Source organism: Natator depressus, chromosome 27 (assembly GCF_965152275.1).
Source record: "Natator depressus isolate rNatDep1 chromosome 27, rNatDep2.hap1, whole genome shotgun sequence".
NCBI classification, from domain to species: Eukaryota; Metazoa; Chordata; order Testudines; family Cheloniidae; genus Natator; species Natator depressus.
The window spans coordinates 10,316,785-10,339,835 of record NC_134260.1 but is presented as its reverse complement, the minus strand read 5'-3'; the positions used below and the strand labels follow the sequence as shown (position 1 = coordinate 10,339,835).

General features: G+C 40.0%; 4 protein-coding genes and 1 long non-coding RNA gene across 7 annotated transcripts in view; 1 reads left to right on the top strand and 4 right to left on the bottom strand.

The window, feature by feature from the left end:
- HOXB3 (homeobox B3) overlaps positions 1 to 16,213 on the bottom strand; it is a 62,561-nt gene extending 46,348 nt beyond the window's left edge. The window contains exon 1 of one of the 2 annotated variants that reach the window (XM_074940779.1): positions 15,735 to 16,213. The gene's annotated coding sequence lies outside the window, so the exon portion shown is untranslated. Of the gene's footprint in view, positions 1 to 768; positions 1,197 to 15,734 lie in introns of those variants that run through there. The other variant, XM_074940780.1, reaches the window with a different exon arrangement.
- Positions 1,050 to 16,180, top strand: LOC141978586 (uncharacterized). Its single transcript, XR_012636403.1, has 3 exons — positions 1,050 to 1,250; positions 11,213 to 11,492; positions 14,911 to 16,180. It is a non-coding gene; the product is annotated as an uncharacterized LOC141978586 (long non-coding RNA).
- HOXB5 (homeobox B5) lies at positions 2,836 to 4,784 on the bottom strand. Its single transcript, XM_074940514.1, has 2 exons — positions 3,946 to 4,784; positions 2,836 to 3,175 (listed from the first exon to the last, which is right to left on the bottom strand). Exons 1-2 carry the CDS (start codon positions 4,493 to 4,495, stop codon positions 2,928 to 2,930), a joined length of 798 nt encoding a protein of 265 aa, XP_074796615.1. The 5' UTR covers positions 4,496 to 4,784; the 3' UTR covers positions 2,836 to 2,927.
- Positions 7,306 to 13,137, bottom strand: HOXB6 (homeobox B6). 2 transcript variants are annotated; one of them, XM_074940786.1, is made up of 3 exons: positions 13,102 to 13,137; positions 8,961 to 9,192; positions 7,306 to 7,609 (listed from the first exon to the last, which is right to left on the bottom strand). In XM_074940786.1, the coding sequence occupies exons 1-3, from the start codon at positions 13,120 to 13,122 to the stop codon at positions 7,350 to 7,352; spliced, it is 513 nt and encodes a 170-aa protein (XP_074796887.1). In that variant the 5' UTR covers positions 13,123 to 13,137; the 3' UTR covers positions 7,306 to 7,349. The 2 variants fall into 2 exon arrangements, with proteins under 2 accessions (XP_074796887.1, XP_074796886.1); XM_074940785.1 differs by lacking the exon at positions 13,102 to 13,137 and having other exon boundaries at positions 8,961 to 9,563.
- A 1,902-nt stretch (positions 16,214 to 18,115) lies between the features above and the next one.
- Positions 18,116 to 22,620, bottom strand: HOXB7 (homeobox B7). The gene is made up of 2 exons (XM_074940764.1): positions 22,111 to 22,620; positions 18,116 to 19,058 (listed from the first exon to the last, which is right to left on the bottom strand). The coding sequence occupies exons 1-2, from the start codon at positions 22,508 to 22,510 to the stop codon at positions 18,805 to 18,807; spliced, it is 654 nt and encodes a 217-aa protein (XP_074796865.1). The 5' UTR covers positions 22,511 to 22,620; the 3' UTR covers positions 18,116 to 18,804.
- Positions 22,621 to 23,051: the final 431 nt, after the last annotated feature.

Sequence of the window (23,051 nt, the reverse complement as noted above, 5' to 3'; positions counted from 1 at the left end):
CAAACAGCAGCATGCTTGATTTTTTGATTTGTATTATTTTTGTAGTCACTTAAAGGCATACTGAAGAAAGACATAACGACAGTAATCCAGTGTCCACATATTGTACAAACAAACCAGGGAACTATTAGGATACTGTCTACAGAAAGAAAAAACGCCTAGAACGAATATTTTGGTCTATACCCAGGCCAAGGAAAAGGCTAAAAATTTTCCTTGCAACTCAGGGTGAAAAAAGAACTAAAATTCTTAAAGGGTGTGAATGAAACCAAGAATGTAAACATACAACAGGAGCCTTGAAATGCCAAAGCCTGGCCCATATTTGCTAGTGACTGTGATCAGTATAAAACTCACCAACGCAACCTCCAATAACTGAGTCTCTATTGACGTGGCTAAGAATAAAACAAAGTTTGTCTGAAGTACATATGCCCCTAGGCAAAGATTGGATGGCTTTTGCAATGCAATCGTAATTAATCTTTACGGAATTCTATTTCCCCTCGTTCTACAAAGTTTACGTTGCTTGCATATGGGCCTCAGAGCTTTCCTGAGACCTAATGAAACGTCAAATCTAGGGAGTGTAAGAATTTGGACTTTTCAGAGTGAGAAATAAAGCTTTGGAAAGAGAGAGAGAGAGAGAGAGAGAGAGAGAGAGAGAGAGAGAGAGAGAGAGAGAGAGAGAGAGAGAGAGAGAGATCCTCCTCCTTCATCCCGCTCAATCTTTAGCAATATAACCCTTAAAATAGTTTAATCAGATAATATTTCAGAAGGACTTACTTTCAGGAGCCCAAACTATTGGTCCTCTGGACTGAACACTGGACCAGCAAAGTTATGATACCAGCAATTGCAAGGGTTTATCTCATCTGGAAAAGTGCTCACCCATTTCTGCCCCTTACAAGCCAAACCAAGCAGTTAAAGTGTCACTTAACATTCTAGAGAATGTGAAATATATTGTACATTGTCAACTCCCCAAAACCATAAAACTAACTTTATGGACCTCACGTGACTTTTGAGAGCCAGTGAGGGGTATCTGTCTGAGGTCTGGGCGATTTTTACGATCTAACTTCTAGATAAAACCCTATCCATTTGACATCTAAATGTCATACCTACTTTTGGTATAGTTTGCTATTGGTAAAAATATATAGAGAGAGAGCTATATATCAAGGGAAGGCGAGCAAATGGTTTTGGATCTGACAGTCCACCTCACATTCTTCTCAAAATCACTTAAGAAGTACCTAAACAGTGGGAGATTAAGTTTGGTAAGTTTATAAGATCCAACTTTACTTAATACGAGCAAAAATCTGAACTATATTATAAATATGTCAGTCGCATTTTGCCAACAGAGAGACTTTAACTGAAGTATCTTGTGCCTTGTAAGAAACCCTGGATAGCAAAATAGAAACATTTACCACCTTTGATTATGTTAAATTATTTGCAGCGAAAAGGAGGCTTTGTAGTGACTATCAGTAGTTACAGAACTGTTATTTACATGTTGAGCCAGAAAGTAGGATATAAAAACAGTATGCTCATGAGATTGAGGGTGAGGGGTGGAGGGGTGTTTATAGATTAGCGAGCGCATGGATAGATAGATAGATAGATAGATAGATAGATCTATCTCTTTATTTTTCAAAAAGTAATATAGGCCCGTTCCTCAAATGCACATAAATATATTTTGCAAAGCATTTATATCTTGTTATTGTAACTTAAGCTACTTTAAAACAGCCTGCGTTATTTGATATTTGGTATTTTTTTATTTTTATTTTTTGACGAAACAAAGTTTGGAAACTATGACAGGTTGCATTTCCTCTGTAGAAAGCATTTGCTTTCCTCCTCAGCAATGAGATTCTGTTATGTGAACTTTGCATTTTTTGGCTTCTGAGAGTTTCCAAAGTGCTATGCAGGAGAGCGAAGAGTGCGTAGTGTTTGTCAAATGCTCCTAACACAGCCCAAGCTCTGTGCCAGTCGTGTTTAGAATGCACTGCGAACTCTCAGCGTTAAGACTCAAGCGTTGTGTAGAAAATACGAATGGGAGCCTTTGTGAATAGGAGAAATGTTTATTTGACTTGAAGTAAAGCTACAAAACAAATACAAAAAGCTTATTGGCAAAATACTAACAGGCAGCTAGACATGACAGATGCCATTTTACACATAACACTGCATTCACTCTGCCCACTACCAACTGTCTATTAATCACATCAGAAATATTCCTAGTATTTACAGACATTGGAACACTTTATGGTTGGTCCAATTTTATACAATTTTTTTAATAGTGAAGTTTACCCACGTCTAAGAACACGTCTCAGAATTAGCCTGGGACTAGAAAGCATGGCCTTACATTTGAACTAAACCACAGATTTGACAATTTTTAAGACAAAAAGATACAAGAGCTTTTTTGCTTTTTATTTTTTTCTTTACAGTTTTTTTATTCCCCCCCCCCCCCGCCCTGCTATTTTAGAGCAGGAATCCCGACTTTAGCTTAGGCAGAGAATAAATTCCCCCCTCCCGCCCAATAGCTGTAAACTCAGATACAAAAAAACAAAAACAAAACCCCAAACAAACCACCGTGTCTGTTATCAATTTATAAATAAGTTATAACATTTAAAGGGCTCACATGAAACATGCTAGCTTTCCAGAAAGCATCAAGATAGCACTGGCACAAACATTTATAAGAACATCAAGAGCGTGGAGGAGCATCTGGAATTTTTTTTAAAAAAAATTAATAATAATAATAATAATTAAAAAATAAAATTAAAACACAGCAGGAACGCAGTCCTGGGATAACAGTACCATAGGAGTTGTTTAAAATATCAACAACATGCCGAAAAAAGGTGCCTTCCTGTACAGTACTCTGAAACTAAAATCTGCAGCTGTTTCTCCCTCCCCGCCCCCCTTTCTTCGCCTTCTTCTTTCTTTCCTTGATATTCCTTTTCTATAATTTATGGCTGGAAGGCGCTGCCCGCGGAGGCTACACTCATGCTTTTCAGTTTATTATCTTTCTTCCACTTCATTCTTCTGTTTTGGAACCAGATTTTAATTTGCCTTTCGGAGAGGCACAGAGCATGGGCGATTTCTATTCTCCTCCTGCGGGTGAGATATCTATTGAAGTGAAATTCCTTTTCCAATTCTAGGGTCTGGTAGCGAGTATAGGCGGTTCTTGCCCTTTTACCGTCTGGTCCAGTCATGTCTGAATAATACGGACAACATTGGTGTTTGGTTTGGTTTTTATTAAAAAAAAAAAGGCAAATTATTAACATTCCCCGGACAATCACGAACGTTCACTTGGTAATTTCAAAATAACACCCCCTCCCCCACGTGTAAGATCCCCCTCCCTCCATCGCCCAGTTCCGGCATATACAATTCAGTATTCACAATTTAACCTTGCAGCCTAAAACCCTAATAATTCCTCCTACGTGTGTGTGCTTGGATCTGTTAGATATTGTCCTTAAAAACAAAACAAAACAAACAAACAAAAAAAACCCCTGTTCCCGGTGCAATGGATCTACTCCTGGTTTTTATTTTGTAATGAGCAGATTGTCAAGAATACACACACCAAACGTAAAAATAAAGGATTGGGAGCCCCATCTGTGCATAGAGAGCCTGTTTTAATAATCAGTTCTTCCCTTTCCTTTTCCTCACCCTCCCCCCACTTTCCCTCCCCCATCCGCAAATACCCCCGCAGTTTTAAATTACCTTTTTCTCTCTCTATATATATATATATTAAATAACCTCACATTTAGCGGCAGGGGTTACAAATCACCCCCCCCCCAAACAAGCATCAAAGGCAGTTTTCTGTTTTAAATCAGCGATCAGATAAATAAATACAACGCGGTAAATAGCTGGATTACTTAGCAGGCGCCTTCAAATAAAGCCAGGGGAAGAAAGGAAGGAAGAAAAAAAGAAGAAGGGAGGGGAAAGAAAAGGGGGGGAGGGAGAAAATAAAAAAAGCAGCTGTACCATGGCTAATGTGAAGCTTCCTCATCCACGGGAATATCTGTGGTGTCTGCCCTTCTGTGGCTGCTGTGGATGTAGCGACGGGCTCAGCCTGTGCCCTGGGAATAATGTTGCTGTTTATTTGGGTGCCCTCTTCGGTTCCCGAAGACGCGCTGGTCTCGTCTATTTCTGTGAAATTTGTGTTGGTGCTGGCAGAAGTAGCCTGGTCGGAGGGGGACGGGGCGGGTTTGCCTCCATGGTTGTCGCCGTTGGAGCAGGGCAGGGACTCGGGAGAGGACAAGGAACAGCTAGACGCTTGCCTAAACCTGCTCTCCTGAGCGGGCGAAGGGAAGCTGCGGGAGCTTTCTCCCCCAGCCCCAAAGTGGCTAGAGGAGGCTGAGCGGTTGATGCTAAGGTCCATCCCATTGTAGTTGTAGCCATAAGATCTGGAATGCATGGTGCTTGAATCTCTGTACGAACCGTTCATAGAACTGCTGGTCCCATAATTTAGCAACTGATAGTCGGGGCCATTTGGATAGCGCCCTGAGAACGAGTTTACAAAGTAAGAGCTCATTTGGGTTATTTTGGAGGGCTTGATTTGTGGCTCGTGGTCGTTATAACCCTGTGCTTGACGATTTATGATGTATTAATGAATTATAGCAATGCACTGTACTTCGTTTTTGCTATGTATGCGGCCAAATATGGGGGGTGGGGGTGCGTTTGGTAATCACGTGCTTTTGTTGACCAGTCGTAAATTCTCACTGATGACCTCAAGAGGTAATTCATGCTCTATGGTTACAAATAATGACGATCTGAGAATCGTTAGGCCCAAGTCAATGCAAGGCTTCAAAAAAAAAAAAAAAAAAAAATCCGTGAGAGAGAGAGAGAGATGGCTCCATGTTGGCGGACTGCGCCACCTACTGGGGACATGGTGACTTAGCAGGCATGGAGGGTGGCTACCCACCCTTCATTAAAAAAAAAAAAGTCATTTTTTGGCAATTTGCACTCTTCGTATATTAATACTTTTTTAAAAAAAATACGCAAATACCCCATTTTCATCCCGGGAATCTGTTTTCGCGGTGTGCTCTTTGCATGGGGGTTGTTATCTTCATTAAATGATCGCCACTCTGTTATAATAATGGCATTGGCGGTGGGGGTGAGGGGGGACCATAAGTCACCTTTGGAACTGGAGGTTCTGTGTTTGCATATCTTGGGCGGGGGGGGTGTGTGTGTGGAGAAAAACCGGAGCCTGCTGAAAGAAAACCATGTGTGCTTTATTTATTTAATTTATTTATTTTCATTGGCACAATGAAAGTTTGGCTTTCTTCACCTTCTCATCATATTATCAAATACACAGTAACACCTTGTAATTCTGGAGGGGTGTGTGTGTGTATGTGTGGAAAAAAGAGACGGGAAGGGAGATCAGCCGTTGAAACTGGTTGACAATGTTGCTTTTAAGATATTCTTGATCATGAATAGCCCCCCGCACACACACTCCCTTTAAATAGAACATTGTCCTACCCCCCCTACTCCCCCATAGGCAAACCTGCAAAAATATTAGGTAGCCCTGAAAACCTGAAATTTGACCAGGGTTTTGCTTTGTGCAAGGCTGCTATTTTTTCCCCAGGCAGTTTAGGAATTTCAAATGCTTGTCTGCAACTCCTTGGAAATTATGCGCCATATTGAAAGTGACATATAATTATAATAATTACGGGCAATGAAAAGAGTGGCAATAATAGTAAATGTCCTACAGCTTTGGAGCTTCTGCATGAATTGATTTTAAAAGTGACTGGCATTAAAACAGCTTGTGACATGAGGGAATGCATCCATACATAGGTATTTTGGGGTGGGGGGGAAGGGAGTAGTTCTTTTTAAAGGCATTTTTTCTCTCGTGAAGCTTCAGACATTTTATTAGCATTGAGCTGAGCAAGTTTTTGTTGTAAATCTGCTGATCCCAAGAAGAAAAGCACTTCTTTTAGTTCCTTTTTTTAATTAAAAAAAAAATCAAAGAAAAGTTTACTTCATTGCAACTACAAGACACCTCTTAGTTCTTTAGCGCAGAAGAGACACACGCCCAGCTTCACAGCCTCCGAGTCCAATGACACTGTAAAGAGAGCCATCTGAAAGGTGTGTGTGGGTGTGTGTACATATACATGAAACAATCTAACTGTACTTAGCTTACTGGGGTTTGTTTGTTTGTTTCGTGCTTAAATAATTCCCATCGTCGTGGAGTGAAAAAAGTTTCAACTAAAAAATAATTTAAAAACAAAACAAGTCTGAAACCTACCACATGTGCATGTCTACAATGCACATCTCCCTGATTTTGGAAAGTGAAATAAGGGACCAGATGTTTGAAAGATGCTAGACAAACATTATGTATCTTTGGTAGATAGATGAGAGCATATTTTTGCCTCTTTCTTTGATTTATTATGTATATGGAGAGCTTTTCCTCATAACTCTTTTGACTGTAACAATAAACAAGAGCGATCTTAAAGCAGAATGTCAGCTCGGAGATATCGTTGGTGAAAGGTCCTGCATTCAAGATTAGGCAAAAAGGGGGAAAAGCAGATTTATCTCTCAACTGTTAACTTCCGTATCCTGCATGGGTGCTTGTCCTTGCTGATTAGAAGAGAGTGTCACACGCAGACAGCAGCAGCGCCTGCTTTGCTAACAACCCCTCAGCTCCACATGAATGGCATATTTTCATAGACAGGAATAATAATAATGATGATAATACCACAGGGGTGTGGATGAGTCCGAATACTTTGCTTTTATTAGAGTATTCCATGGCCATACCTAAGACAAACTGCAATCACAGCACGTACAAAAATTAATAAAATATATTTTTTTCTTGTTGTTGCTTTTGCATCCTTGTTACTTCAGTCGGGTTTCTCTTTAAAAAATGAAACTAATTACAAAGAGCCCAGGGTTTGATTAATTTACCAAAAGAAAAGCAACCGGGGAAGGGGGAATCTATAAGTCAATCGTGCATGAAACATTTTACAAAATTAAGACAATTAACACCAAAAATGACATATATTGCAGCACCTCCATTAAATACAAGAGTTAGCGGGTTACTAACAGTGACACCAAGGGTAGAAACACAGGTAAGAGTTCCAAATTATTATTATTATTTTATTTTATATTATATTTGGAGGAATAGAAAGGGGAAAAAAACTCAACTAGAAGCCTGGTTTTTTGTTTTTTGTGTTTTTTTGTTTTTTTTTTGACACGACAGATTAACGGAACACGAGTCCAACGGTGCAAATTTATGGTGGTGGCTCGCCACCTTCAAACCGTCTCGGTTATTTTACAAAGCGTGCACCACTTGGGGTGCATTTTCTCTTCCACTCCAACCCTTTCCCGCCCCCCCACCCTCTATCTCCTCCAACTGCTGGGATATTCTCTCTTTCTCTTAAATAATACTTTCACTCCGCTGCTTTCTCCTCCTCCTCCTCCGCGCTCAGCTGCGTGGAGTTGAGCAGTTTGTTCTCCTTTTTCCATTTCATCCTCCGGTTCTGGAACCAGATTTTGATCTGGCGTTCTGTCAGGCAAAGTGCGTGTGCGATTTCGATCCGGCGGCGCCTGGTCAAGTAGCGGTTAAAGTGGAACTCCTTCTCCAGTTCCAGGGTTTGGTAGCGGGTGTAGGTTTGACGGCCTCTCCTGCCACTTGGCCCGAAAGATGAACCTGTTAGGCAAGGAAAGGAGGGGGGGAGAAAATACCCAAAGGTTTATTCTAGTTAAGAGGTGCGTAATAATGCCAGGGAGCCGGCCACTTAGCACTCTAATCAAGGGTGTGTGTTTAGGGGTGGTGTGGTCTTTTGCTTCCTTTGCCTTCCCCGCTAAATACTTTTACCAACCAAAAATCATCTAGCCAAAGTGCCCAAGACTCCTTTCTTTGGCAAAGCCAGCCCTCTAGCAAACCTCCTGACTTGCTAGTTCGCCTTGGAAAGAGTTGCTAATTTGTCTTGGGTTTCTGCAATGCCTGCTGCTTCTTCCTGCTGCTTAGCTCAAAGGCAAGAAAGTTCCACCGGCACCTGGGCAGGAGGGTTAATGCAGAACTTGCCAGATAGTCCAGGACCGTGCTTTGAAGAGATTGCTAGATCTGTCTTATTCCATTATGTAAAATCTCAAGGTGCCCCCCCGCCTCCTCCCCACACCTTTCAATTTTTCCTCCCTGCCGGCAGCAGTAATAGATCTGGGCATTTAAGCAATAATGAAGTGTATCGATCTAGACAAACTCTGTGCATTAAAGGGGATACAACACTTCATGTCCCTGCACTAATGGACATCAATTTGGAACTTAAAAGGCAACAAATAATGAATGTAAACATGGAAGCACTATGACTTCTTTCTTTCTTTCTTTCTTTCTTTCTTTCTTTCTTTCTTTCTTTCTTTCTTTCTTTCTTTCTTTCTTTCTTTCTTTCTTTCTTTCTTTCTTTCTTTCTTTCTTTCTTTCTGATTGAAGAGATAGCACTTAAACCAGCTATACATCACAGAGAGAAAAAATCTCTCCAGGCAGACTTTTCATTATGTGTGAGTTTCATTAAAAATGTAGTTCTCGCCTTTCAAATATTTAAAGACTTTTACATAATTTAACTCCAGAAAGGGTGGGGGTGGGGGGGTGGGGGGTGTGAAGTCATCCTGTCCTTTTTTTGTGAATAGATATCTCTCTGTATGTGTAGAAGACACAGAGATAGATAAATCATTGTAACTGAGTGACATACGAATTAGAGCGTGCAAAAAGAAAGAAGATACGTGCCTGTCTAAGTATGGCACAAACTTGTTGGTTTTTTTTCTCTTCTTCTTAAAGGATCTGGCTAAAGAACTGGGATAGAGGAAAAAGACTGTCATAAAGTTTGGGGTTGTGTCAGAAACAACTTTGAGTCTCGTACTTTGCCTGACTCGTCCGCTGGAAGCTGGATCTCAACTAAGCTTTTCCTGTTTCTTTTGCAAAGAAGAAAAGGGGGAAGGGGGGGTGGGGGTGGGGGTGGGAAATAAATAAATAAAGAGAGATTTTAAAAAAAAGAGTAACTCACTATTGCAAGAGTTCATCCGCTGCATCCAGGGGTAGACGGGAGTGGAGCACTTCTGGTCGTCGCTTTCCCCGAAAACAGTTTTGTTCTGTGCGCAGTCTGTCTTCCGCTGATCTGGGGCAAACTGAACCTGGTCATCTAGGTTTGAGGTGGCACAGACAGGGTCCTTCTCTCTGTAAAAACCAGCTGACCCATAGTCACAGGCTGTGGTCCGGTTGTAAGCTCCGTTAGCTTGCTGGTAATAAGAAGAGGAGGGATAACCCTTATCTTGGACGCTAGTGGCTCCATAGGTAACGGGGTAGTGTCTTAAAGGATCCGCATATCCTGAGGCATATAACGGGATTTGTCCCAGGAAGGGCTCCTGCCCAGCAGCCAGGCTCACCGGGAAGGTAGAGTTGACAAAATAAGAACTCATTGGGAGGAGGCAGCCGTCCTTTCCTGGCTTTATGATTTGTTGTGTTTTATAGTCCAAGTGGTTTAGCTATTAGTACTATATCGGAGATTGGGTTTTAGCTGAAGGGGGATGGCTGGGTGCCAGCGAGGGACACAAGGAAATAGAACCATCTGATCATGGACTGACCAATAGCAAGAGTCTGAGATTACAAAATAGCACCCATGAGGGGCTTGCATTGCACTGGGGACCCCCAGAACAAACCACCCAGCCCCTCTTTTTCCTCGCTTTTAAACAACAAAACTCACCCCCTTAACCAAATACGTATTATCTGCGAAAGATAAATCCCCAAACGTTTGGAGTCTTTAAAACAATAATTAAAAAATAGACCAAACACACACACACACAGAGACAGAGCGATAGATATGGATATATAGATATATAGAAACAGAGAAAAAAGTTAAATCCCTTTATTCTGAAAAGTTTAACCCCTGGTGCCTGTTATTGATTGCAGACCATTCGGGTAATATTGCTAGGATATTTTTTTTGACATAAAAAAAACTTTTAGGTGTTTTTTTTTGGGGGGGGTGTTATTGAGGGTGGGGTAAATAGGTCTCATTTGTTTAATTAGCCTGGGTTTAGGATGGGAAGTGTGTTTGTGGTGGCGGGGGGGGGGGGGGGGAGAAGAGAAGTCAATGTTGGTAACTTATTTCTCATGGTTACCTAATTATCATAGATTGACAGAGAAGAGGCTTCCTTTTAAAATATCACTCGCCTGCCTCATCAAATTCTATGCTTCGTATTTATTTTGTGAAAGAGCTACAAATCTATGAGATGGATGGGAATCGAAGTATTACCTTTATTCCGGACTAAATACTTATAGAGATATAGTTATATGTACTGAATTGTGCCCTCTTGCGTTTTATTGTTAATACCAAATCTTTGTGCGACCCTTTGCAGTTAAAGGCAGCATTCGGTTACGGTCAAGAAGTGTCTTTATTGATTGTCACTGATCAAGATTTTTTTTTAAAGGCTGTTGTTTGGCGTGTCTATTGCTTATAAGGTGAGCGATGATCCTGCTTTCATATTTTATCACCCTTTCCATTTGTGTCTGGCCCCACTACGAGGTCCCTATTTTTTTTTTAAAAAAAGTTTAAACCTCTTAAGGAATAACCTCGAAATTCCGGGTTTTTTTTTTCTCAAACTGGGGCGAAAGACCAAATGAAATGAGTTTGGTCTGGGCTAGTGGCTCATGTTTCTGCTTTTATTCATTAGGTGTAGGTGTGTTTCTCAATGGCTAGTCACCTCCTCTTCAGATTTCTGTACGCGGAAGATCTGGTTGGATTTAAATATTTTGCTATGCGTTTTAGCTGTGGGAAATTGTCATGTCCTTCAGAAACTTCCTCAACAATAAAATTGAAAATTGATTGGTTTAAGGTGCATTTCTAAACTTCTATCTATCTATCTATCTATCTATCTATCCCCATACACACCCCACTATGTATCTACCTATCTATCATATGCAATGAATTTTATACACCACACAAGGTATACACCTGTATGTATGAATACACGTTTGTGTATGCTCCTGGTCTAGAATTACACATAATTACATGATCACTGCAGAACTGCCAATGCCTATTCTCCCTGATGGGGGTTAAGTGTTTAGGAAACTGTTATCTTATTAGGAGCTAATTTATTTTAAACATCATGTTTACAGCTGTAAAGCTAAGGCTACTTCATGCCATCACTGCAATGGGCACTCGACTGAGCGTAATCTTTATAATTCAAGGAAATAACATGTAAAGGAAGTAGTTTTTCTCCCCTCCTTTCTGACTGATATCTATTATATTTGTTCTTACAGAGTTTTCCTTTGTGTATGGAGTGGACCCAAACCTACGCAGATCTGTTTTATTGGCATGGGAACATGAGATTAAAAGAGAAACTTGACTGTCTGTTGGGGAGAAAAAAACAACCTCCATTGAACGCAATGAAGTTAGTTGCTTTGCAGGAGGCAAACGCTCAGGCATTTGATTAGAAAGTTACGCAAAATTTATGTAAGAGTAAAATCAGGAACATCTGGGATGATTTGCACAGCATGCGGAATCTGGGCTATGAAGTATGAATTCCTGATAATTAAATGAGTGAGTAAAATCGCTGAAAACGTTTTCTTTACTTCTTTTTAATGATGATAGTTGTGAAAATGTTCTTCCCTAAGCATGTTTAAAGACTGTTTCCCCCACACATGGTGATGTAGAGTTCTATGAAACACAGCTCAATTTAGCATGCTTGTGGCTAAGGCTATCTTGTCCTACCTTTTGTCTGTAGTAATTTTTATTTTTATTGTGAAAGAAAAAAAATAAAATTCACTAATTGAAACTGCCTCGCGCTAATTGCTTATTGTTGATTATTTAGAGGTGTTATTTAGGCTGGAATAATATGCCGCGCCCTGCTAAAGGAAGATAGCGCTTCACTTAATATTTATGGACTTTTAGTGGTAGAAATATAAAAGAAGAAAACTTGGTATAATACATGAATTAAGCTTTTGTTCCATTTTGGAAAAAAAATATAGATCTTAAAGTGTCCATCATCCATATACTCAGACCTGCAAGATGGCAAGTTTACCATCTGTAACATGCGGCAGAGTATTCAGAATGCATTCGATCACTAGCTAGAATTGTGTGTTTAGTGTCAAGTTGGTCTCTAATATCATCTGAATAGCTTTTTTCAAAAGGTATCTTAATTTTGTTTAGAAAGATGCTTGGGCTATACCCTGAGTTGCTTGCTAAACTTTTAAGATAAATCTATGCAGGGTTTCTTATGGAAAATATTTTGCCTAAGGATGTTTCTAAAGGCAACCAGGCATGGGGAGTGGAACATAGAGACCTTAACATATCGGTTGCTGATACAGCTTGCAGTGTGGTCACTGTGTCTTCCACCGTATTTGCTTTGCATATTTTCATTCAGAACGGGGCCTCGTTTACTTAAGAAGTCTTTGGTTTTATTAAAAAGAAAAGAAACCACTAGTCGGTGTAGTTGCAAGAGACAACATAAGGAGGAATAAAATGTTTCATTTAGCACTGAGAATCCATCTTTCCCTACTGATTGACATAACTCGACTGGCAGGGTATAAATAAAGATTAAAGGGATTTATTTACAGCATGTACATTCGCAGCTCTCTGGCTCAGAGAGTGCTGGCTGGGCTTTTTTCTCCATTTTTGCTCTTCTGCTAGCAAATGCCAACTCCACAAAGCAGAGAGAGAGGCAGATAAATGAGGGGATTCAAACAGCACACAAATATTTCGAAATGCAAACAGAACAGAGCATTGCTTGTGTAAAAGCTAAGCTAGTTAAGAACTTTGTGGAAAGTTAAGAGGAGCTGGTCCCAGTAAAAAACGGGTCGCTTTTTTTTCCTGTCGAGTTGGGATTCTCAAGCCTTCTGAAGTGACAACACAGCAGGACCTTCCCAATCAGGGGACTTATTGCAGCCATAAAGTCAAGCTAACACCAAGACAACATTTGAAAAGCCTTGTTACTGTATTTAGACATATAAAGCTATTAACAGCGGAGGAGATTGCTCTTGTAATATACAACCTCACTCAAATTCCTATTAGAAAAACGGCATAAGGATTTTTTTCTACATTGTTGGCATATTTAAAACAATGACCCCTGAAGGTGTTTAAAAAATAATTCTCTCTCCATCCGCACATAACCATTTGAAACTTAATTTCCAGCAATTTAAGTTTAATTTACCTGACTTCCCGTGCAGTGCATAATAACCTCGTTAATGGGATCTTTGAGAAGAAGCAATAATAATCTACCATTGTTCCATTAAACAGTGCAGCTAATAATTAACAAAAAAAAAAGTGAGAGGAGGGGTTGAGGGAAGGACCTTGGGGCAGTAAAAATGTATCCATATTACCTTATTTCCGCTAAAGGAAACCCTGGGAGGGTTAAGGGGAAAGAAATCTTGCTAGGGAAACTAAAAATAGGGGAACAGAAACGGGTGGAAGAGAAATCAAAGCATGAAGCATGTAGGTTGCTTGGAGAATGCTACAGAGTGTGAGCAGTTACAGAATGGAACAAGTTAATCATGGCTGTTATTAGTCAAAAGGAGAAACTTTTTATTTATTTTAACATAGTCTCTGGGCATCTCACTTTCATATTGGGGAATGTCCCTAGTCTAGACATAAACAGTTGCCAGGAAACTGTGTGGTAGTAGGAGAAAACGAGGGAGAAAGAGAGAGAGAGCTTTTAAAATAACAGGCTTGCATTGTCCTTTCAAAGCCTACTGTATCTTAAAAGGGATTCCTCTTACGCTCTCACCCTCTGCTCCCAGCCCCAACCATCACCTCAGTGTAGTGCACACCACTAGACCTACCTTTTACAGACCACTCCAAAATGGTCATTCGAAACAATAAGCGAACAAACAAATAAATAGTTCATTGACTTTATAATTAGCTCAAATCTCCTGCTTTCTTGTCTCCTCATCTAATTATGGCTCTCATTTCACAAGCTCACTTGCTGTGTGTGCTGTCAAGAAATAACCAGCTTTCTTTCCTCTTTTGGTTTTGTACTACATAATAGATAACGTATAGATAATGAACGTATATAACTTGAAATCCTCGGCAATGTAGCAGGCCTCAGAATAAAAATGGATCTGGTCTGAGGTTCCTGTACCAAATGGGAGGTCACATTTGTTCCATTTCCAGGAGATATACAAACGTGCAATGCATTTATAATCCACTACTCGAACAAAAATGTAGAAAATGGAATTTGTTAACCAGTTTCAAGGGATATTAATCACCGAGAAATATTTAAGCAAACCGAAGTTTTCTTGCATTGGACGGTAGATGGCAGCAGACCGCATAAAATGGGCTGGAAAGCAATTTATAACAGAAAAGACATAAAGAGAAATAGACCTTCCGTTTTTAAAAATAAACAGCTAGGTGATGTTTAAACTACAGGAATTCCTTAATTAGCAACTTATCTATGGTCTAGCGAAAACATTTAGATTTCATAGACAATCAGACGTTCGAGGGTGCCCGGGGTAAAGTGATTAAAAAGACTTACTTGGAGTGACATTTATCTCTTGGTTTCTACAAGTGGTTTCTCACACAGCATTTAAAAACATCAGCAGACATAGATTCTGGAATTATGTTACTTAAATGAAATGAAATAATCATTTGCCCCCCTTTTTATTTTTAAAGAACAGCAGTAACCACGGATTCTATAACATTTATGGACTTAAAAGGAAAAGCCCGTCAGCTGGCTTTTATTTTCCCCTGTTATGTATCAACACGTAACAGCTCCTTCAAAAATATATTTTGAAAATTAATTTTTGTTTGCTATTTCCACAGTTGCTATCATTTACTCTTGCCCCTACAATATGCAGGAATAGTCAAGCCGGGTGATATAAGTCGCCTGGTCATCTATTTTTAATGGTTAACTCATGGGTGCCTTCCTTAATCAATATCCCTTGCCATGCATAAACCTCGGATACTGTGTTATTTGAAAAGCATCAGAAAACAGGAGCCATGTGTCTTTTTTTTTTTTTTTTAGTCCTGCAATAATGAAAAGGAACATTCAAAATGACGTGCCTCACCGAAGAAGTATTTTCTTAAAACCAAAGCAACCATTTCGTTCAGAGGAGAAGCTATTCAAATACAAGGATGTTTTCACACCGCACGGTAGCAAGCGGAGGAAAAGGAAGACAGAAATAAACAATAAACGATATTTAGGGATTTACAGCTCCACAGACTTGTTACATTTGCAGGAGCATTGCAGAACGCAACGAAACCCACCCATCCTCATTCCCTCCCAGCATCCTCCTTCATTTGGAACTTTCACTTTAAAAATAAACGTAATCATAACGTTGCAGCCCTGTAGTTGCTCTTATTCTTATTATGTTTTCTAGTTTCCAGAACCTTATTCTACAGGACTGCGGTGGACTGCCCTCTTTGAAGAAACCACCCACGTAATAATGACCCCGGAGAGCAAAACAAAACCCAACTGGCTTCAATGCAAACTTCGCCAAATTACTGGGCTCGCCTGAAGACAGGCAAAATGGCAAGATAATTCTGCTCGGGAGGGGTAAAAAATAAAACATATCCCAGGCAACAAACCAAGTAGGGTTTGGCTGTTTTTTTTTTTTAAGGCAGTATCTAAAAGACCCCGTCACCGAACACCGAAGTCCACAGCAGCCTTGTTTCCAAGTCAGATATCTACGACAGTATATCCAGGTGATATTACTGTCTTACTGTCTCTCTTAATCTTTCTTTCTTTCTTTCTTGGGGTGGGGGAGGAGAGAGGGAGTTTTATAATTGCATTTTCTCAAAGCAAAAAAAAAAAAATCAAATGAAGAGAAACATATATTATTCCCTTACCTTTTGACGTCCATTTCTGTGGTATAAGTTTTTTTTTTAAGCAAGTAGCGTTTGTTTATCTTTTAGCTGACAAATATTGTCCCAACCTGATAGCCGTCGATTGTCTCTCTGACTTGTGATAGCTTCTTGCATTGCTGTCATTTGCACAGAAAATGGAGTAACTTCCCTCCTTGAAAAATATCAGCCTCCACTCGGCACAGAATCTCCACTTCCCCTCCATTACTACTGAGACTCCAAAATCAGCAGGCAAATTAACACAGGAATTAAAATAAAAAAACCTTTTAACTCTCTCTCGCTCTCTTTTGGGGGGTGAGAGTGCGTGTGTCTTGTGTTTACCCCCCTCCACCACCTCCTCCCCCTTTTAGCCCTTTCGAGTTTATACACGAAAGTAAAACAATGTAAAGAAGCAAGAGCCCTATAGAGGACACTGATCCGACCCAAGGTACAGCGGCCAAAAGAATGGTGCAGTATAACCACATGGGAAATCATAAAAAGTTCATGTTCACGGTTAGCAGTCCACATGACCGGCTCTGGCCAATCCCAGAACCCAGCCACTCATAAAGTTCTATCACAAAGTTGTAAATTTTCATAAAACAACAAGGAATTTATTGCATTTCTTCATGACTGCTTTACCGGCAGTCTTTTTCTTAGACGCCATCTTTTATTTTTTAAACAAAAATATAAGAATATGCAAAGATCTTTTTTTTTCTTTTTTTCCCTGGTGGGGGATTTAATGGAGGTGCCAGAATCAGACCTTACACAGAAGGCTAAAAAAAGATTTTTAAAGGACAGGCGATGTTCAAGCAGCGGGTTTTATTTTAACCTTATTTAGCTGTGTAATTGTGAATCCTTCTGCTAAAACAGAAAATGAACCATTGCGGGCGTCGGAGAATTTGGAAATAGAGCAAGATAAATATATTGAAAGAGAAATGCTGTCTGTATCTAGAACGTAATCTAACCCTATGTATTTATGTGTCACTACGTATTTAGGATCCAACACACCACGCACTCAGATCGTTAATTGGAAACCCTGACACTAGGTAATTTTCGTGTGTGGAAATCACTGGCGGGCTGTAAGATTTGATACTACGCTGATAAGATGTGCTTCAATAGATTGAGCATAATAAAGATTTAAAAAAAAAATCCTTAATTCAGAGATGCCCGTCGATGTAGAGGTACATGTCCCAGGGACAATAGATCTGGCCCAATACAGCAAGACACCTTTCACGAGCAATAGGAATTTTCTGGAACCCAGTTTTCGCTCTGGAAAGAGTGTGTATGAAAACACATGACAATGGGGGGATTTGATAAGGGAACATTTAGTTTTCACCTTTTATTCTCTGATCAAGTGGGATTTCTGTGTAAACGCCATAATATATGATCCATATAATAAGTGGCCTAACACTGTGATTTTTTTTTTTTTAGTAATGTGTTACATTATTTTATCTAAAAGCTTTAATATTCTTATTTCGGCATCCCACGCTTCTGTATTAATAGGTGGAAATCACGTGTTGTGTATTGGGGGTAAAATGAAAGAAAGATATTTTATTAAATGTTTTCAGCTTCCGTGAGAAAGAAAGAAAGAAAGAAAGAAAGAAAGAAAGAAAGAAGCCATTTAACAGCTACACCTAATTCCACGCGGTCTGCTATATTCGTATTCCTATTACACACACATTTCTAGAACTGCTTACATCTCCTACTTGAAGAATACGTTAGTTTATTGCGTACACTGGAAATGTTAAAAAGAGGGAGAGAAAGAGAGAGAGAGAGAGAGAGACGCTCGCAAGTGCTTAAAATTAGTTACCGTTGTTTTGCATTGTTGATTTTCCTGAGTTTAATTGGTTTCATTTATTTTATGTGTGTTTTGATGGTAAACATTATGCCGTGCTAATGAAATACTTACAGTCCACGATAAAGCAATCGAAAGGGGGGAACAACAAACCCCAAACCATAGCAAAATATCTTGTGTCCTTGGGAAAGGGTCAGATTAGTCACAGGAATCAATATATAATATAGAAATAGGGTTTTTTTTTAATTGTTTCTTGCTTCTCTGCTTTTACCTTTCCCGTCTTTTTTCCCAGTAGAATAATCTCTGAAGATATTTGGAGGAAGGGAAAAGAGTGAAATCTGCAAATCCATATTCTTGGCAATTGTTTTTTTATACCCGACTATGAGTTTTATTTCGCTAAATGTTTTAAAGTCTTAACATTTGTAGAAATGTCATTAAAATGTTAAATACGACTGTTATGCCGAAAATTATCTGGTCCGAATAAGATGACGTATCAGGGGAAATTAAAGGGGATATTTTCTTTATATCCAGAAATAAACAACTGAATTCTAATAATGCAAACACATAAGAAAAGTGCAATGAACTGAACACAGTTTTAGACTATTGGTGGGTGTTTTTATTATTATTATTTTGAAGAATAATAATCACAAACCAGGAAGAAGAAACTTGCCGCTATTAAATAATCGTCTACCTTGATATACACCGCTTTACTCAGCACAATATTAATTCATTTTTTCTAATGACTTGAACAAGGAAGTGGTCCAGGTAAAAATATACACAGACAAAAACAGCATCGCAACCAGAAAAGAACCACAGAGGTTACAACAGAACAAGCGATCATCATAATTCATATTATGTACAGAGTACTATATACGCTATGTATAATTTCCCTTCATACTTTCAGATCACATTTTCTAATTAAAGGTGCTAACACGGCCACATTACTTCATACCAAAAAAGTACACAAGGAAATACAAACAGGGAGATTTACAAATACTTGTACTGTATGAAGACTCACATAGAAAAATGTGTCTATCTGACTCTAAAGCCACATTTAATAGGTAGATATTATTATCCATTCTATTGTACAAAAAAAAAAGAGACTAACATAGGTAGTATTTTTTTTCAGTATCAGGAAACAGAATGCACCATTCTTAGGCTTGTTTTTATTTTGATTTCATGTATTTTATATATATATATATATAGTCCTTTATGTTTAGGTTTCACGTTTCCTGGATTAGCTTTCTGGACTAAAGTCCCCTTCACCCAAACCCATCCCTTTCATTCTTCTTCATCATCTTCAGCGTCTGGTTTTTCCTGGCTATTTGAACTGGTGCATGCAGTTTTATTTTCTTTTTTCCACTTCATGCGTCTGTTCTGGAACCAGATTTTGATCTGCCTCTCTGTCAGGCACAAAGCATGAGCGATTTCGATGCGTCTTCTTCTGGTCAAATAGCGGTTATAGTGGAATTCTTTCTCCAGCTCCAGGGTTTGGTACCTGGTGTAGGTCTGACGTCCTCTTTTCCTGTCAGTCCCTGTGAAACAATAAATTAGAATCAAATTAACTCTGGGTAGCTGTTGGGTTGCCTTTTTTGTTGTTGTTTTGTTTGGTTGTTTTTTTCTTTAAACATATTCCAGATATTGTCCATAATAGCATAGCTATGTAATACACCAATGGCAGATCCCCAGTTGTTTCCTCAAAAGAGCACTGACAACTTAGAATCCGATCCTTGTATTTTTGGAAGAATATAACATTCTAATAGCACACACGCACACACACACACACACACCCATCGCATATTTAATTATTTTTCTTATCTGGGGAGCGGGGGGAAGTGTTACCTATTTTCAGATTGTCTTTGTGTGGGAGAGAACTTCAGCAAGTTTGCTACCACTTTCATATTAAAGGACTTGTTTTTATTTTTTAACCTAAGACATTTCCCATTAACCAGGGAATAAATACATTAATAAATACTTTCCATAGCTAGATAGAAGCCTCTGCTAAATATACCATTTCAATTATTTGTCCTCTGTTAAAGCTGTCATCATTTAGCCCTGTTTGTAAGCAGCGCAATGGTCTTAATTATTTAACGGAATATTTTCTGTATTACATTGCTCTGGTCTACTGGCAAGGGGCAGGCAGTGGTTGACATGGATAATGTTACTTCCCCAGATGAAAGTGGGGTATTTTTTTAAAAATCTGTCAGAAAGATGGGGCTGCATAACCAGAGGTTTTTGAAGAGGATATTTTTATCTACATGGGAACAGGCTGAAACAAAGACTCGGCAGTCATCCGGCATTACCCGCAACTATTTAGTTGTCTGTGAAAGGGGACTGGAATGAAACCAGAGCACATTTTCGTGCCATTTGTTGGAATTCAATTGGAAATAATTATGCAGCAACATGATGTTTGTGGTTTCTATTCAGTTGATACCCAGGATGGCCAATACAAGCCCTCGACATCCATCCAAAACATTCCAGTGGACTTTTTTTTTTTTTGGTAAGGAAGAAAAGACTGTTATTAAAGAAAGGAAAAGGAAAACGGCCAGGCGAGCTGTAAAAGGGGCAAGGAAGTAAAATGTGCAATTCTGTGGAATGTGGGTTGTAAAATCCGTTGAGGGAAGAGCCATAAACTGTTGCTGAATGGGGAATTGCTATACTATCTTCCCATCGCGGATGAAATTCCACAAACCCAATTACACGGTGGGCAAAGGTGGTGGTGGTGGGGGATCTCTAGAAGCAGGTAGTGTTTTAGTTTTAGGCACTGCAAACCACAAAATATGCCTCTTGGAGGGCTTGTCTTCGCAGGAATCCAGCATATTCGCACGACTTCAAAATCCTCCCTAGCCTTGTTGTTATCCTGTGGCACATGTTAGAAAGAAGGAGTGGGGAATCCTTAAATCGAAAGGCAGAGATGAAGTGTTCACAACCAGAAATATTTGGTCTTTGATACATCAACTGTAAAAGTGAATGAATTATGGAGCAGGTAATGGAAAATACTGACCACAAATAAGTATAGGGTAAACTCTTGCTTGCTCAAGCGCCTGCATTGGGCTTCCTTCAATTGGCACATACATTGGGCAGGAGTTTGTTCTCCCCTGAAGTTTCCTACCAAGACACGTTCAGACTATCTGGCTTAAAGTTAACTAATCAGTCAGGAGGCTATCAAGTTGCAATCTGGCAAATCATAGGAAAGCCAGAGCTTATGAGTAGCAGCGAAATGAGCTCACATGTTCCACACTGCTTTCAATGGGGCAGCAATCCTTTTTTAAAAACCTGCGTTTAGAGTGAAAACGAGGTATTAATATTTCAGTTTGCTAGGTAGTGGTCTGAGAAAGACCAGATAAGAATTAGAAGTGATTTCGTCCAACAAAAACAGAGAGAGAGAGAGAGAGAGAGAGAGAGAGAGGCCAGCGTTTTCACGCCTTATAACCAGTGCATTTCTTAATTATTGAAATGAATTCAGTTTATTGGGAAACCAAGGGTATGTCAGAACACTATCTCTTGTAATGAATAAGGATATTTATTAAATGTTAATTGACACTAATATGCTGAGAGGACGCGTGTTTGTGAATGAAATATACGTACGCCAGCCGGGATGGGTGCATTAGACAGATTTGTATTTTAAATACATATGCTAAGTAGGCAGCTTCACTTCATGAGATCCTGTCCCTCTCCCCTTATCTTGTGGTGAGGAAGCAGAATCCACAGTTCCAAGGGCCAGTGTTTGTTCATCACTCTGACAGCATCATGTGGGTCTAACAACTTTTGGAAGCTGGTGCAGGCACGTTGTCTAGTAAGTCCAATGCGGGTCCATTACCGCTGATCAGCACCTTACCCAGAGCTTCTCCAATAGGCCATGAAAAAGCATAAACACGCCGACCCTGATTAATCAGTGATTCTAGCCGCTGCGCTATTTACCCGAGACCCGCATCTATTTATTTATTTATTTGTTCCCCTTCCGAAATTTCACAATTTTGAAAGCAGGGATTTAATTGCAAACTGGAATTATGTGTTGCCGTTTCTATTAGACTAATGGTCACATTCAGGGCTTAATTGCGCTGTCTGGGACGTTATGCTAAGGGTCTGGCAATTAGCGCTCTAGCAATCTTAAACAAGCCAGCAAAATTAATTAATTAATTAATTAAAAAAAAAAAAAAACCAACCCTGCGAGCCGCCTGTACGGAGTTTCTTTAGGAACAAGCAAACAAAAACATTTTAAAAAAAATAGAGTTAAGTATGGGGACAATTAGCTAATGGCTATGATTTTGCAGCCCTGCCTTTCCTCACTAAGACAAACTGCCTTTTGCATCGCATACACGCAGCACCAGCCGCTCTAATAAATATTTAAAGCTAAAAGGATGGCTTTACGGGGGTGGGGTGGGGGGTATCTCTCTCTCCCTCTCGAAGGCAGAGAGAGAGAGAGAGAAAGAGCGCTTCCTTTTCGGCGAAACGTCATAAAAGGAGTTGGGGACAATTCCCCCCCTCCCCTCCCCTCATTCCCCCCACCCACCCTTCCCGCACGCCATAAAATAATTTACATTTCCCCCCCTAAGGCGTCTTTCTTTAAGGAGGCTTTTGACTTACCTGTACTCCTCATCCAGGGATAGATCCGGAAGTTGCTCTCGCTTTGCAAGTCTGAGTCCCTCTGATCCGTTTTGCTGCAAGTCTGCTTGGAGGCGTCTCCCGGGCACATCATCGAGAGGTTTTGCTCAAACGGAGAACAGTGCATGTTGAAAGAACTGGTTTCCAGGCCGTAGCTGGTGGAATACATGCTAGAGGTTTGGGGGTGCATGCTACTCCCATTGGCGTAGAGCCCAGGCATGGTAGTAGCAAAGGACGCGCTGGAACCGGATCCATACCCCGTTCGTTGGGCATTGGAGGCAAAAGCGCACGAAGTTTGCTCAGGAAAGACGCCGGATGGGAAAACTGAACTTGCGGCTTGATATTTAGAAAATAAAGCATTCGCATAATACAATGAACTCATAATTTGGCCGGGTGATTTGTAGGCCGGGACGTTTTAGTGTCGGTTTTACGAGGTACCGTGATATATTACGGAATTAGAGTCCAGATTTACACCAAAAAGGACCCCCTTTTTCCTCCCTGACCATGTGACTCCGGGGCACGTGATTTTGCCCGCTCCAATCAGCAGCCAGCTTCCCCACTGGCTCCTGGTAATGTGGAAAAAAAAAAAAGAACTGGAGTATGGCTGGATTTATAAAATATGATAAATAATGGATGTGATATAAACCCTCCAAGATCTATGCGAGAATGGGGCGGAATTGTGCTGGAGTCGATAAGCAACCTGTAATCAGTTTTCAACTGAGACGAAGGGGGGGGGGGGGAGGCTAGAAACACTTTGGTTATAAAACAGCATCTTTCTCTCTCTCTCTCTTTGCTGGGAGAACTAAATGAATGGGGCTCTCTTTATTCCTTTATTGATTCTGTCTAAAATTCCTTCCTTCGCCCCATAAGATTTCCACTGTCTTTGCCGTAGTTTTTCAGGAGCCTGTACACCCTTCCCCCCA

Coding starts and splice junctions, on each gene's coding strand:
- HOXB5 (XM_074940514.1), bottom strand. CDS start 4,495: ATGAGCTCTTACTTTGTAAACTCGTTCTCAGGGCGCTATCCAAATGGC. Junction 3,176..3,945: donor GAAGCTTCACATTAGCCATG/GTACAGCTGCTT, acceptor CGTATTATTCAG/ACATGACTGGACCAGACGGT.
- HOXB6 (XM_074940785.1), bottom strand. CDS start 9,372: ATGAGTTCTTATTTTGTCAACTCTACCTTCCCGGTGAGCCTGGCTGCT. Junction 7,610..8,960: donor GCGGATGAACTCTTGCAATA/GTGAGTTACTCT, acceptor CTTGCCTAACAG/GTTCATCTTTCGGGCCAAGT.
- HOXB7 (XM_074940764.1), bottom strand. CDS start 22,510: ATGAGTTCATTGTATTATGCGAATGCTTTATTTTCTAAATATCAAGCC. Junction 19,059..22,110: donor TCCCTGGATGAGGAGTACAG/GTAAGTCAAAAG, acceptor ATTGTTTCACAG/GGACTGACAGGAAAAGAGGA.